General features: G+C 30.4%; 1 protein-coding gene across 2 annotated transcripts in view; it reads left to right on the forward strand.

Moving 5' to 3' along the window:
- LOC148627321 (uncharacterized) overlaps positions 1-11,930 on the forward strand; it is a 110,289-nt gene extending 98,359 nt beyond the window's left edge. For both annotated transcript variants that reach the window (XM_088571315.1, XM_088571316.1), the window contains one exon: positions 679-11,930. In XM_088571315.1, the coding sequence (XP_088427441.1) occupies positions 679-1,772 (1,094 nt within the window). In that variant the 3' untranslated portion in view covers positions 1,773-11,930. The remainder of the gene's footprint in view (positions 1-678) is intronic.
- The last annotated feature ends 1,411 nt before the right edge of the window (positions 11,931-13,341 follow it).

Raw genomic sequence — 13,341 nt, forward strand, 5'->3', positions numbered from 1 at the left:
TCCTGTCCAACAACTACTTTCTGTTTACCAAGTTGATTTATTTTCGAACATATTTGATCAAATGTAAAAATTTTTCCTCACATTTTTCTCAGGAACTATTGAGCACAGCCTCTTGATATTTGGTATATCAAGTATCTGATGCAGCCTTAGTTAGTGGTCCTTTACCACACTTACAGATTTTGGTCCTGTTGGACAACTACGTCCTGTTGACCAACTTTGGGAAGAATACAATTTTCGAGGGAAAGCAGGGTATACTCAGTGAGTAATAGCTCACAGATCCCATGGTTTAAAAAACATGGAAAATTGTGTTTGTCATTACAGTGAAACTTCTCCAAACCGGACCCTCAGAAAAACGGCCATTTTTTCTTGTCCCAGTGGTGGCCGGTTTCACTGTACAATATTGATGTTTGGGTTTAATTTTGATTTAAGTTCAATTTTTCTCTTTTTTATTTCACAAATAGATAAATAAGAATCATTAAACTGACTACCACTTCCACTTAATAACCGTTAGACCATAAAATAATATCACATAAAATCTTTGTGATTCATTTCTCATTTCTGAATTTTCTTTTGAAAATTTACCAGCAGATCTCTTTATCTCCTGTATTATTATCATGTTGATGAATGTATGTTTTTGTACATATATATATATATATATATTTTTTTTTTCTATTTTAGGCCAAACAATAATTGCAATTGTTTATTGTGCAGAGAACTGTTATGTTGAAAATGTTGTTAATAGTCTTGCCAAGATAATTAAGGATTCAATTGGTGGTGAAATCGAGCTTATTTCAGATGGAGGAAATATTGAAATCCACAAGAAGCCACTGTTTGTCATAACAGAGGGCATACATCGACTGAACCACATGTATCCAAATGTAAATCCCTGTAGCTACACTGCTTCTAGAGCTTTTGTGTCAGGAAACTCGTTCTTACAAAGATTCAGAAATGCCCAGGAAGGAAATCAGTGTGTGATCTTATTGTCTCCCATTGTATCATTTAATTGGCTCGATTGTTGTATTTTCAAGAACAAGAATGTTCCTCGCATGTATCAGATTTCTGATACTGAGAATGTTGATCTAGATTTAGGACAAACAGCAATTTTTTTACACAGTTTATGTGAAGGGAAAAGTTCTGAAAATATCAGGTCAAAGTTGAATGAAAATCCAGAAGTTATAACTTTAAAGAATCATTTACTTCAGTTGTATTTATATATGCGAGACAATCAGAAATGGTTTGAGGATGACTTTTTAGGGAGTTGTGGGGATGATGATTCCCAGCAAACACAACCATTGTTGCCGTATTCTGTCCCACTTGAAGTGCCTCCGCAGGAAGCTCAGTACATCGACACACTCTGTCTCAAAAATCAAAGTCCCAATGAATGTTCAGGTTACTATCAAATCCAACCTCAAGTACAACAAACTCAGATGTTTGTTGAGGAACCCAATCAGGTCCAATATTGTCCCACTCAGTTATCACATGTTAATGAACAATTGGAGAAAATCTTACAAGGAAAACAAGCTATGAATGACCCTGATAATTTTGACAGTGGCATTTCTGAACAGGAAATAAAATTTGAAATGTGTGAGAAAAAGGATGACAGACTTGATAGCGGAATGGATTCTATTCCATTAGAAGAAGAAGTTCCACTATTTGCAGCGAGTCCGCCAGAGTTCATTCCACCTGAATCAGATTGTGACAGTTTGGATGTAGATGCACAGTCATTAGGTCAACACATGTTAGACATCAACAAGTACCATTTACATGCTTGATTTTGTTGTACTGGCATATCATTGTAGTGTTTATCATGTAAAGGGAGTGTTTATTTCCTGAAGTTGTCAAATTTTAAGATTTGAATTATGTGTAATTATGTGTGATAAAACATTTAACAAATATTGAACAAACAGATTTTTTTCTAGAGAGATAACTTTTTTGCTATAAGTAAGGCTTGCAGGAACTAATGTGCACCATTTTCTTGGAGGAATATAGTTACTTACTCTCTCTCTATTGTTGCATAGTTAAGTTTCATTTGTGGTTCATGTTCATAAACTATGCCACACATTACTTATTTCATGTTAGTCTTTATCAATTTGCAAACTGAACAAAAATGTTCTATAGGCAATAATACTAAAGTATTTCTGTACTCAAAATGTTAACTGTGACAAAGTATGGTCTTTTATGGGAAGAAACAATTTCCAAGACTCCTGATTCAATTGTTTTTCCCCATTAATGATATTATTTACATTAGTTTCGAGGTATCTTACCCTTTATCTTTTACTTATTGTTTTTGAAGGATTTCAGTGGGCATTCATATGTTAAGATAAGTCACAAACCCTGCCTGATTCATGTGTACATTTAGCAAGTTAACAAACTCTGCCTGATTCACGTGTGCAATTACTGTATTTATGAATCCTCTCAGAATCATGTGTGCAATCTGTGTGTTTATTAACCCTGTCAGAATCATGTGTGCAATTTGTGTGTTGAATCAAGTGTGCAATATGTGTGTATATGGTTTTCTAAATGGTCACTGGACAATTACTTAGGTTTCTTGTATACATGGATAACTTATTGGGTTGTAAGGCAATAGATACACATGTCTCTAGATATAAATTTCCTATTGCTCCATTATAAAGTAAAGGATTTTGACAAAAGTGATGCCATGTAAATGTTATCTGTTTATACATGATACCATGTTAACTTTACCTGTGTCAATTCATGATATAATGTTAACATTAACTGTGACAATTCATGATACCATGTTAACTTTACCTGTGTCAATTCATGATACAATGTTAACATTAACTGTGTCAATTCATGATACCATGTTAACTTTACCTATGTCAATTCATGATACCATGTTAACTTTACCTGTGTCAATTCATGATACAATGTTAACATTAACTGTGTAAATATCTGATACTGTGTTTTCTTTATATTCTTATTAGTCCCATCAAATCAATGGAAATAGATTTGAGAATACTTTTAAGGCGACTGTGTAGAACAATTTACAAAAAATAATTCATGAGCAGCAACTTAATTGGTATTGAAGACTATTATTACAATTTGTATCGTTCTGTTAAATTCCTCCCCTTCCAAGCCAGGTGTCGGTCATTCAAATTTATTACTCTAAAATTGACTTAGTTTTTTTAATCTCCATTTTAGATAAATTGATTAGGGATGGGGAAACATTAGTTTATTAAGTCTCAATGCATGAATATTCAATAGATATTTATAAAAATACTAAAAACTTGATGAGATATACTGGTTTTTTTTGTTTATGCATTGTTTGGTTAATTGCTGATAACATTTAGATGATAACCAAAGCATTAATGGACAAATTTCTTTTATGTACAAATTGTTTCAACATGTGCTTAATATGTTTTTAATATGGCAAATGATAAAATCTTCATAGATGAATAGCTATGCCTCAGTCACAATAATGAAATATTTACAATTTTTTTACTGACATATGAATGTGAAAATAATATTAGGACTATGGATATGCTTGTATTTTCTGCTGTTGAATGGCTTTGTTGCTATTTTAAGTGACAAATTATATGCTACAAAAATCAGTCAATACACACGGGTGTATTGAAAGCTATACTTATGTTTAAAAATCTTTGTTTCATAGCACTTAAGTTAACATTACTATTTTGAGTTTTACAATTCCTCATTACAATTTTGTGATGCTGCAATTTGGCCATTGTTCTATAATATTTTTGAACCATATTTTGAACAACTTTTTTTCATACTTTATAAGTCCTGAGGATAAAAATTCTGGTACCCAATTTTTTTTCAAGGTCAATGCCTTAAGGTGAAGGTCACAGAGTCAGATTTTTTTTTCAGCTTGATGGGAATGTCATAGCTTTTCCTACTTGAACTCTGAACTTGCAGCTAACAGGCAATCAGCAAATTTTATGAATGATGCTCCATTACTTTCCTTTATAAGTTGACTCTCTAAGTTTATAAAGCATTGCTCATTGTACTCCTGGTTTAATTTTAAAACTGAGACTTTGTTTAAAGTCATCTTGACTTAATTCTTAGAAATATGATCAAAATATTCACAGTTAAGTAAACTTAAATGGTAGATTCTCATCCAACCTTCACTAAAATTATGGGGCGGGGGGAGGATTTTATTTTTTACTTCTAACCAGATATTTGCTGGCCCAATTATAGCTGTTCATAGCATAAATATGTTCAGAGAAGAAACATTGGTTTAGTCACCAAGAAATGAAAGATTGGCGTAGTGTGTTATAGTATCTCAATACTAGAAACTGACGCGAACAAATCCTGATTTTGAATTTCCTGCCCATTTCTTGGTCAATTTTTTAGGGTTGGATGGGGATGAGAATCTACTATTTAATTTTATTTGGTCTGTTGTCGCAAAACAAATGTGGTGGATGATTTAAGTTTTAATTGAAGTAAAATGGAGTGTAAAATTATGAAAGTTTGAAAGTTGTAAAGCTGTAAATGAATTTGAAGTTGGCATGATCAGTGAATGATTTTGATTCAGTTTCTACAGATGTGTTTGGAAGAAAACTTTTTGGGGTTTTTATTTTGCACTTTATAGATATGTATTATTTATTGTTTTCTATAATTACAATGAAATAATAATTTATCATCAGCATTTGGTTATATTATAATGATTGATGTATTTGATAGTCACACCAGAATTAGACCTGGACATTTCTGATTGTGAGTTTAAAAACATTTTATTTTTCTTGTCTGTTCTTTAGATTTTTAGGACAGAAACCAAAGTAATTGTATGATGATAAAATGAATTTTATACTAGCAAGTACAGATTTGACATGGTTTCAATGATGTTGGTTTTTCTGTCAAGAAAGGGCTACATTGACTAAATTCATAATGATTTGGAATTGTTCAGTTGTTTAGGCATGACCATTGCGGTCTATAAAAAAGAGAATGTTTTAATGATGAAAGCTAGAAGGATATCAGATCAATGTACATGCATGCCTTATATTGTATATAGTAGTAAGTAGGACAAAAGTTGTTTATTTATTAGAATATGACCATGATATGAATCAGGACAAAATTAGATTAATAGGAAGTTAATTGTGTAGGCATTTCTTGCCAGTCATTGACTGGCATACATGTAGAATCAATATGGTAATGATAGTCATTTACTTAGTGATATTGTTGTTATTATTCCACATGTTGTTAAAATCATGTCATGGTATAAAAATAAAGGAAGATTATTATTGTCAATTTCCTTAAAAAAGTGCAAAATTTAAGGTTTGTTTAAAAAGTTGAACATCTAACTGTAAAGTAAAGCAAATATTTTTTTTTCTTTTAATTTTTCTGAATAATTTACAGATGTGATATTTCTTTAATAATTGGTCTAATGGTAGATTTGAACAAAGTCTCACTTTTTATGGCATTCTTGTTCTGTTACAGCATGTGTATCATCAAAATGTGATATTAAGTATTTCATGTCATCTTAATGTTTATTCATGAGATAATTCATACATGTTACTATAGTTCTTATCTTTGCAACATACATGTAGACGGAGGCTCTTTATAATTTTGTCTGATCTCTGATCCTCCTTTTATTGTTAACAGCAAATGTCATAGGTCATTAACTTTTGATTACAATGCATTCCTGCTGATCTGTTGACTGAACGACTATAAATTATTACTTTCATGGTAGTGATAATCATGAGGTTTTTTTCTTGTTTAATTATATACTGTAGCAGTAGGAAGTCTTAATGGTGACCTGTCAATTCTTGCCTTTCAAAATATAGAATATATTCTTTGTAGTCAAACTGCATGAATGTAGTACTAGCAGTAGGTTAGTTTTCATCCCTTGGGCAGACATGGATTTTTGTGTCTAAACAATCTTTCATTTAGAGAAAGATTTTTGTTTTTAATATTACTGCAAAAAGTTCTTTAAGAAGGTGTGGTGAATTTGGTTTAAAGCGTTGTTTATTTTCTACAACAGAGATGTTTCCCTTTAACGGAAGAGTACTACATTTACTATTGCCTCCATGAAAATTCACTAATTTCTCCAAAATATAACCAACAATCAGGTGATTTTTTTTCTATTTAACTGCAGTCTGTAATTGTAGATGTCTTCCCTATTTTGCCTGTAAATGGGTTTAAGTGCAAAGGAGTATCATTAAAATATTGCTTTGTGTTTAACAGCTGTTTCTCCTTGATTATTCAATTGTAATATGCACTGATGAAGTGTTCAAGTTCAGACTGCTTTGTTGTTGCGTTTTCTTTATCTTTTTCTATTTTTATTTTCTTTTTGTCCTCATAGATTATAATGTGGAAAAAAATTTCTCAATGACATAAGTGAAATTCTACTCAAGGCAACATTTGGGTTTTAGGTTAATGGTTTAGCAGACACTGAGATGACAACTTCAATCCATTTTCTATCAGCAAAGTCAGGTATTGTAGCTGATAAATTTTCCTTAGACTTGTACTAATTATGATCCAGGGGTTTACAGCTAGTAACAAGCTAACTTTTTGGAATAGAGTTGGTCTTCCCTTGATTGAATGAAAATCATTTAATCTGGACAATTGACCTTTTTCATATTCCTGACTTTTGACCCTTTAAGCTAAGGGAAGTAACTCGGCAACCCAACAGACGGGTTTATTGTCTAGTTAGAGCAACGGACAGTAGTAGATTCAAATATAGATTTATTTGGAGCTGCAGTAAGTACTTGGATACTTTTAAATAACTTATTTTAAAACATGTAGGTACTGACTGAATGGAATAAGTTTCCAACAAAAATGTTTACTATTTTTCCTTTCCCAAAATGAAGCTGCCAACCAGGTTGTGTGTTGGTGGGTGAAGTCCATTTGAAAAACTTGCTAAAATGGCTTGCTTTCTGTAAAAAAAATTGACAAAGATTTAAATAAACTCTCTACCAAGCTTAAACACCTATGAAATGATAGAAAGTTTGAATCTCCAGGTCAGTTGCTCAGTTATCTACACAAGACATTTAATCCTGTAATGGACATTCAATCAGGTTAAGACTGCAGTACTTGCTGTAAAACACTATGGATGAAAATGTTTTGATACTTGTTTCATATCATTTTACTTAAATGTTTACATGTAAAGTGAAACATGATAGAACTCTCATGTAAAGAGGCAACTTATGAAGCATTTAGTAGTGGTACTGACCAAAGTTTATTATCTTTCTCTACCTGAACATAGAAACCATTTGATTATTTTATGTAAAGTCTTTATAGAAGATACTGTTTTGTTTTTCTTTAATATGTGTATCCCAGTGCTTTGATCTATTGTATATAAAAATGGTATCAGTATTGGACTGACCCGGTGCACTCAATGACTGAACAAGTTTTGACAACTTGTTGAAAGGAAATTTTATTTAAAATTAAAGATTTCCTTTCAGTAGTAATTTCGATTTGTTTGTTTATACATATTTTAGCAATTAATCTTAAAGTTTAGTTAACTCTAAGTACATTTATAGGTTTTTGTTGTGAAGGTGAATGTTCTGCTTACTGAATATGACAAGGCTTTTTTTCTTGTAACAGCCTAAAATTTAGTACTTAAAACTTAAATTGAGAAAAAATTACTGGTTAGCAATTTTTTATTATGTAATCAGAGTAGAAAAGTACATAATATACTTAGTTAGTTTCTTATTGATGTTTATGATTCTTGTAATAAATTCAATTCTGAATTACATGAAATTTAATAAGATCTAATTGTTATTTTTGATTACTTCCTTTGAAGATAAAACCATAATAAATTATTTCGCTAATCATTGTGCTGTTTTTCTCTTGTATATGTATAGTAACACATTTTATTTGAATATCTATTCTATTTTTTAAACAAAAAATTGATTAATTTTTTTTAGCTTTTAATTAGTCATCTTGGCAGAACATAATGTAAACATTTGATATCTTAAGGAAATAGAAATTTTACAAAATAATCAGGAGATTGTTCATTTACTGCCAAGAAAAAAATGAAGACAAGTGAAATTTAACATCTTAATAGGCATTCAAACCATGCCTAATTTGAAAATTTACATGATTAAAGGAATGTAAAGTTTACAATTGGAAAAGAAAATATATTAATGCTTATAGTTTGCTACTACTTCACTACTACAATATATGGGGATCCAGTAAATCATATAAAATTATTTAAAACATTCCACTAATGTTTGATTATTTCCATTAGGGAGTGGGAAAAGAGGAAATATTGATGTTCATGTTGCATTGTACTCACTTTAATTCTTGACCAGTCCATATGTATTTTTTTGTAACTTTAAGTGTTCCAGTTCATTATGTATACTGTAATTTAGAGTAAGCTTTTGATTTTGCTTAAATCTTTGTTTTTTTTTAAGACTACTGTTCTTGGATTTATAATCATAACTATTCTATTGTGCATTGCAAAAGTCTTTGCTACAACAAAGGACATACTTTTGCAATGCAGAAGAAATCCAGAAGAAAAATTTCTGTGTTTGATATTTTTGCTGAGTATCAGCAGTTTATACACTGTACCATCCAAATTATGATAAATTTCAGTAAAATATTTATTATAATTTAAAGATAGACTAACAAGGAGTTTTTTTTTCTTTATGCTCGCATGTTGTGATTCCTGTACAATAGCATAATTGTAATTTTTTTGTAAAAAACTTTTTTCCTGTGTTTTGTTATGTGTGCATTGATTTCAAATATGTCGAATCTGTTTTTCTGTATATTTAATACATGAGATTTTTGTGTATACATACATGAGGGAAATATTCCTATCTAATATGCCTGTGATGAAAATATCTTAGTCACTCAACTGCTTGCACTACTATGCTTAATATGAGACCTTATTTTGTCAACTTTGCCCAATATTAAAGTTATTTTACTCTATGTTTCAGTTTATGATATATTACAATTATTTTCATACTCTATAGCCATATATGGTTTGTTTTATTAACCAGGGCATTACTGAAGAGTACCTCAGACTTCATTCAACGAACTCAATCATTCATCTCATCCTTTATAGATGTTAGTTTTATTGTTGTGCTGTAATACACTTGTATATTCTTTAAAAAAAAAATATACTTCTATATTGAAAATGACTTCCCAGTGAGAAGATTTTTCTTTCTAATTTTACCAACCTTAGAAATAAGGCTAACTCTTTAAAAACTAGTCAGTGGTTTGAAGAATATGTAATTATGGAAGTAAGTAAAACATGGATAAAATACTAAAATTTTAATATAAATTTAATATGATAATAAGACTGACATTCCTTTTCTATTTATAGAATGGTTATAATCATATCTTTTGAACTCAATAAATGCTCAGTCTGAAGTCAATTTAAACTGTTTTTGCTTTTGTTAAGTATCACTCTTTCTAAAATCCATGCAAAATGTTTGTTCACAATCAAATTATAGAGGTTAGGAGTTTGTCAAAAAAGAATAGTTAATGGAATTGGAAAAGAAATAATAAGACGGGACAATATTGTTGTCAAACCTGTCTTTAGTGACCTTCAAAAGGAGAGCAAAATAATGGTCACATAAGACAGGTGGTTTTTTATTTGCAGGTTTATTTTACATAGAATGCAATACAGAGGGGTATTATAATCTTTTAAAGACAAGTGGTCACTACAGCAGGTTAGACTATATAGATATAATATATATATATATTAATACAACTGTTAAAAAAAATATTTACGTGTGAATAACTAGAAAATGTTGATGTAGTGCATATATTTATCATCATTATAAGAATATTATTTAAGGTGAACTAATTATACAACCAGCATGGTTTTTAGACAGATTGATATAGAAGAGTTATGTGGTTCACAACTGTTAAGTCATCATATCACACCATTGTGCATTTACAAATTGTTATTGAATGAATGTTATATTTTTTGTTTTCTAATAATGGTTCATTGATTGTAATTACCTCTATTTAGTTTTTGTTCTTCAGGCGTCAATTTCACAAAAAGTCATATGTATGAAATTGATTGTAAATTATGACGTCACAATGTTATTTAGGTTGTGACGTCATTACTTAAGATCAACTTTACACTTACGACTTTTTGTGGAATTGACGCCTGGAACCTAGATTATAAATCTCGAATGAAATAGATTGCTCAAATTTTGTTTTGATTTGAAGATGTATTTAGAGCTTTTGAAGTTTTTGTGTTCTCTTGCAAAGGGCATTCCTTCATAATATTATGTCATTATATATTTAAACAGACCTGTCAAGTTTTGTGTACATCCAACCAATAATCATTATTTAATTATCATCAGAGATATGTTTAAACTACTGTAAACATAGTGATTTTGCAGTTATGTCATTTTGCCTTGCACACAGTTACAGGATAAAGTAACTTTTATGGACTATTATCCATCCTTCTGCCCAACCATTACACTATTGGGATCAATATTTTTTAGATTTTATCCAGCCTTAGGATATATTTAATAATTTGAGAATTCTAGTACCCTCATTATTTTCAATGACATGAAGTCTATTTAAAAAATTCTCTAGTGCATTTTTGAAATACTGTTTTTAAAGAGTGAACCTATACTCAGAATGCATGAAAAAATTATGATAAGTATTTTTATAAGGTTAAAGGTCAAGGAAAGATAGTAAAATTTGCACATTGCCAGGAAAAGCTAGGCTTTATGTTAACCCCATTTTTTGGATTTTTTGGAAATGAGGTAAATAAATATTTGAATTTTGCTTGTTTCAGAAAGGATGGAATTAGTCATTCTGTCAAAATTGTTTTTTTGATTATTTTTTGTTGTTGGCAAAAATCAATTTTTATGATTATTTTTGGTTGTTTTTTTCCACAGCAAATTTATTGCACTGTAAAAATAATTATATTTTCAGTAGTGGATATATTTCTGTAAGGGAGGAGCAATCCGTGCTTTCTAATACCAACAACTACTTGCTATGTTTAAACTTTGAACAATACTTTGTGTCTAAAGCCAGAGTCAGTGTATGCTCCATTAAAAATATCACTTAATTCATTTTTTGATACTACGGGTAGTTTTTAAAGAAGAAATTTTGTTGTATAATACACAAAATGTTAATGGTCTCAAAAAAACATTCCATAACTTGACAGGTCATTTTTTAAAGATTTTACTCAGTATTCAGGTATGACATTGATGCATGGATTGAACTCTCAAATTAAGGAACTCTAGAAAAATTATATTTTGATGTTACGTCTCTCACAAAAAAAGTTTTTACAGTGTAAATCTTTACACACATTTCTTTTTAGATAACATTATCTGTTAACTACATGTATTTGACATTTTATGGACTGTTTAATGACAGAAACTGTCTAACTTGATTTTCTTATTGTTTGTTTGATGTCTTCATTAAAATGTTCTGATTATAATGAATGTGTGATAACAGAAAGATCTGTGATAAATGATAATTTGGATACCATTTAAACAGCACACTGTTGGAGATATTTTTTTTAAATTGAGCATTTTCTATCATTATAATATGGAAAGTGGAATTTTGGTATTAAAGGAATGTAGTAAATATCTTAAAATCTCAGCTAGTACTTGGTACTACTATAAAATAAAGTATAGTTGGCGGAGTGATGGTTTCCCTTGAATACATTTTGTGTACAGTTAATTTCTCTTTACAATTCATGCTTGACATTTGATGTCTTAATGATGTGTATAGAACACAACTCCATTGGTGATGTGTGATGGTAAGTATATGCTGTGAAAGTACTTGAATTCGTGGATACCAATTTTCATGGATTAGGGAAGAAACTAAAGTTCATAGAGTTTTGAGGTTTTCAGTATGCACATTAATTTAAATCCCCTATTTATTGGGAACGAAATTTCATTTTTTCGCTTACCCATGAAAAACCACGAAAATTTGTACCCCACGAACAGTAGTACTTTCATAGTACATGTTCTTGTTAGATGTAGTAAATATATATTTTGATGACATTAAAACATCTCTAAACATCATTATAGTCTTCTCTTTTATACTACATTTATATACAGGAATGAAACGAATGACCTCTGTAATACTTATTAAGCAATCTACTTAAAATTAAGGCCAATTAATTGTTCCCTTCAGATGCTGCACTTACACAGTGGTCAAAACCTGAACAGTTTGGGCAAGTGTGAACACAATATTAGTTCTTGACACATTTAAGCATAGAGACTTACAGTTCATTATGGACAAAACAACTGGTTTGGACATTATATTTCACAAAATTTGACATTCAAATTAAACTTTTCAAAAATCAGACCAAAAACAAAAAAGTTGTTTTTATTGGGATGTGGTCCCTTTGACCTCTTATATCTGAAAAACCATAAAATATATCTGTAATCTGATTGAAAAATTCATGAAGAGATATTTATTAGGAATCCAATAAATTTTTTTTTTTTTTATATATATCTGACCAAAAATAAATCTTTAGCTCACTTGTTCAAAAGTCATGTGAGCTATTGCCATCACTTGGCGTCCATCGTCATCGTTAACAATTTTTCAAAACTCTTCTCCTCTAAAACCACTCGACCAGTAAGAACCAATCTTGGTATAAATGTTCCTCAGGGTATTCTGCATAGAACAGATATGATGATTTTTGATTTGTTGAAAAACATTCCTGCCTTAACTGAAATGGAATATAAGGGTCAGACAGAAGTTGATTGCATATATCTCAAAAACCGTTAGGTTTAGCCAACTCTGATATGGGTTATGATAAATATCTGTAGATAAAATTTTCTTTTAATCTTTTAAGCCAAGTTGGAGCTGTTGCCCCCTTTTTTTTACATAGTTTTGCTCTTTTTAATGTTTTTTTTCTTTCAAAAATCTTCTCCTCAGACATTACTTGACCAATTAGAACCAAACTTGGTATTTTAATTTCCTAGGGTGTTCTGCATAGTTCTGATGTGAGGATTTTTGATCCATAAAAAAAAATGGCTGCTGTTCCTAAAAATAGAATAAAGGTGTAAGTCAGTTTTTCTCATATATCTCCAAACTGTTAGGTTTAGCCAAATCCTTTCAATTGCTGAAATGGTCTGCAAAAGTCTGCAGAGACCAAAGTTGAGGAAAAGAAATTATCCTTACAATAAGTTCTACCAAAGTCTTCTTTGTCGTACAACTCCTTGAGTTATTACCCTTGAAAGACTGATATTTAACCAGGTGAGCAATTCAGGCTCCTGGGAGCATCTTGTTTTGGGGTGTGGTTCCTTTGACCCTTTATTTCTCTAAAAACCATAAGATATATCTAAAATCTGACTGAAAAATCCAAGCAGAGATTTTCATAAGGAATCCAATAAAAAGTCAATTTTGGGGTGTGGCACCTTTGACCCCTTATAACTTGAAATATGGTTTAACACACACCAAATCTGCTAAATAGTAGTAAACCAG

Source organism: Perna viridis, chromosome 1 (genome assembly GCF_037379345.1).
Source record: "Perna viridis isolate PV_CMFRI_1.1 ecotype Kerala chromosome 1, ASM3737934v1, whole genome shotgun sequence".
NCBI classification, from domain to species: Eukaryota; Metazoa; Mollusca; class Bivalvia; order Mytilida; family Mytilidae; genus Perna; species Perna viridis.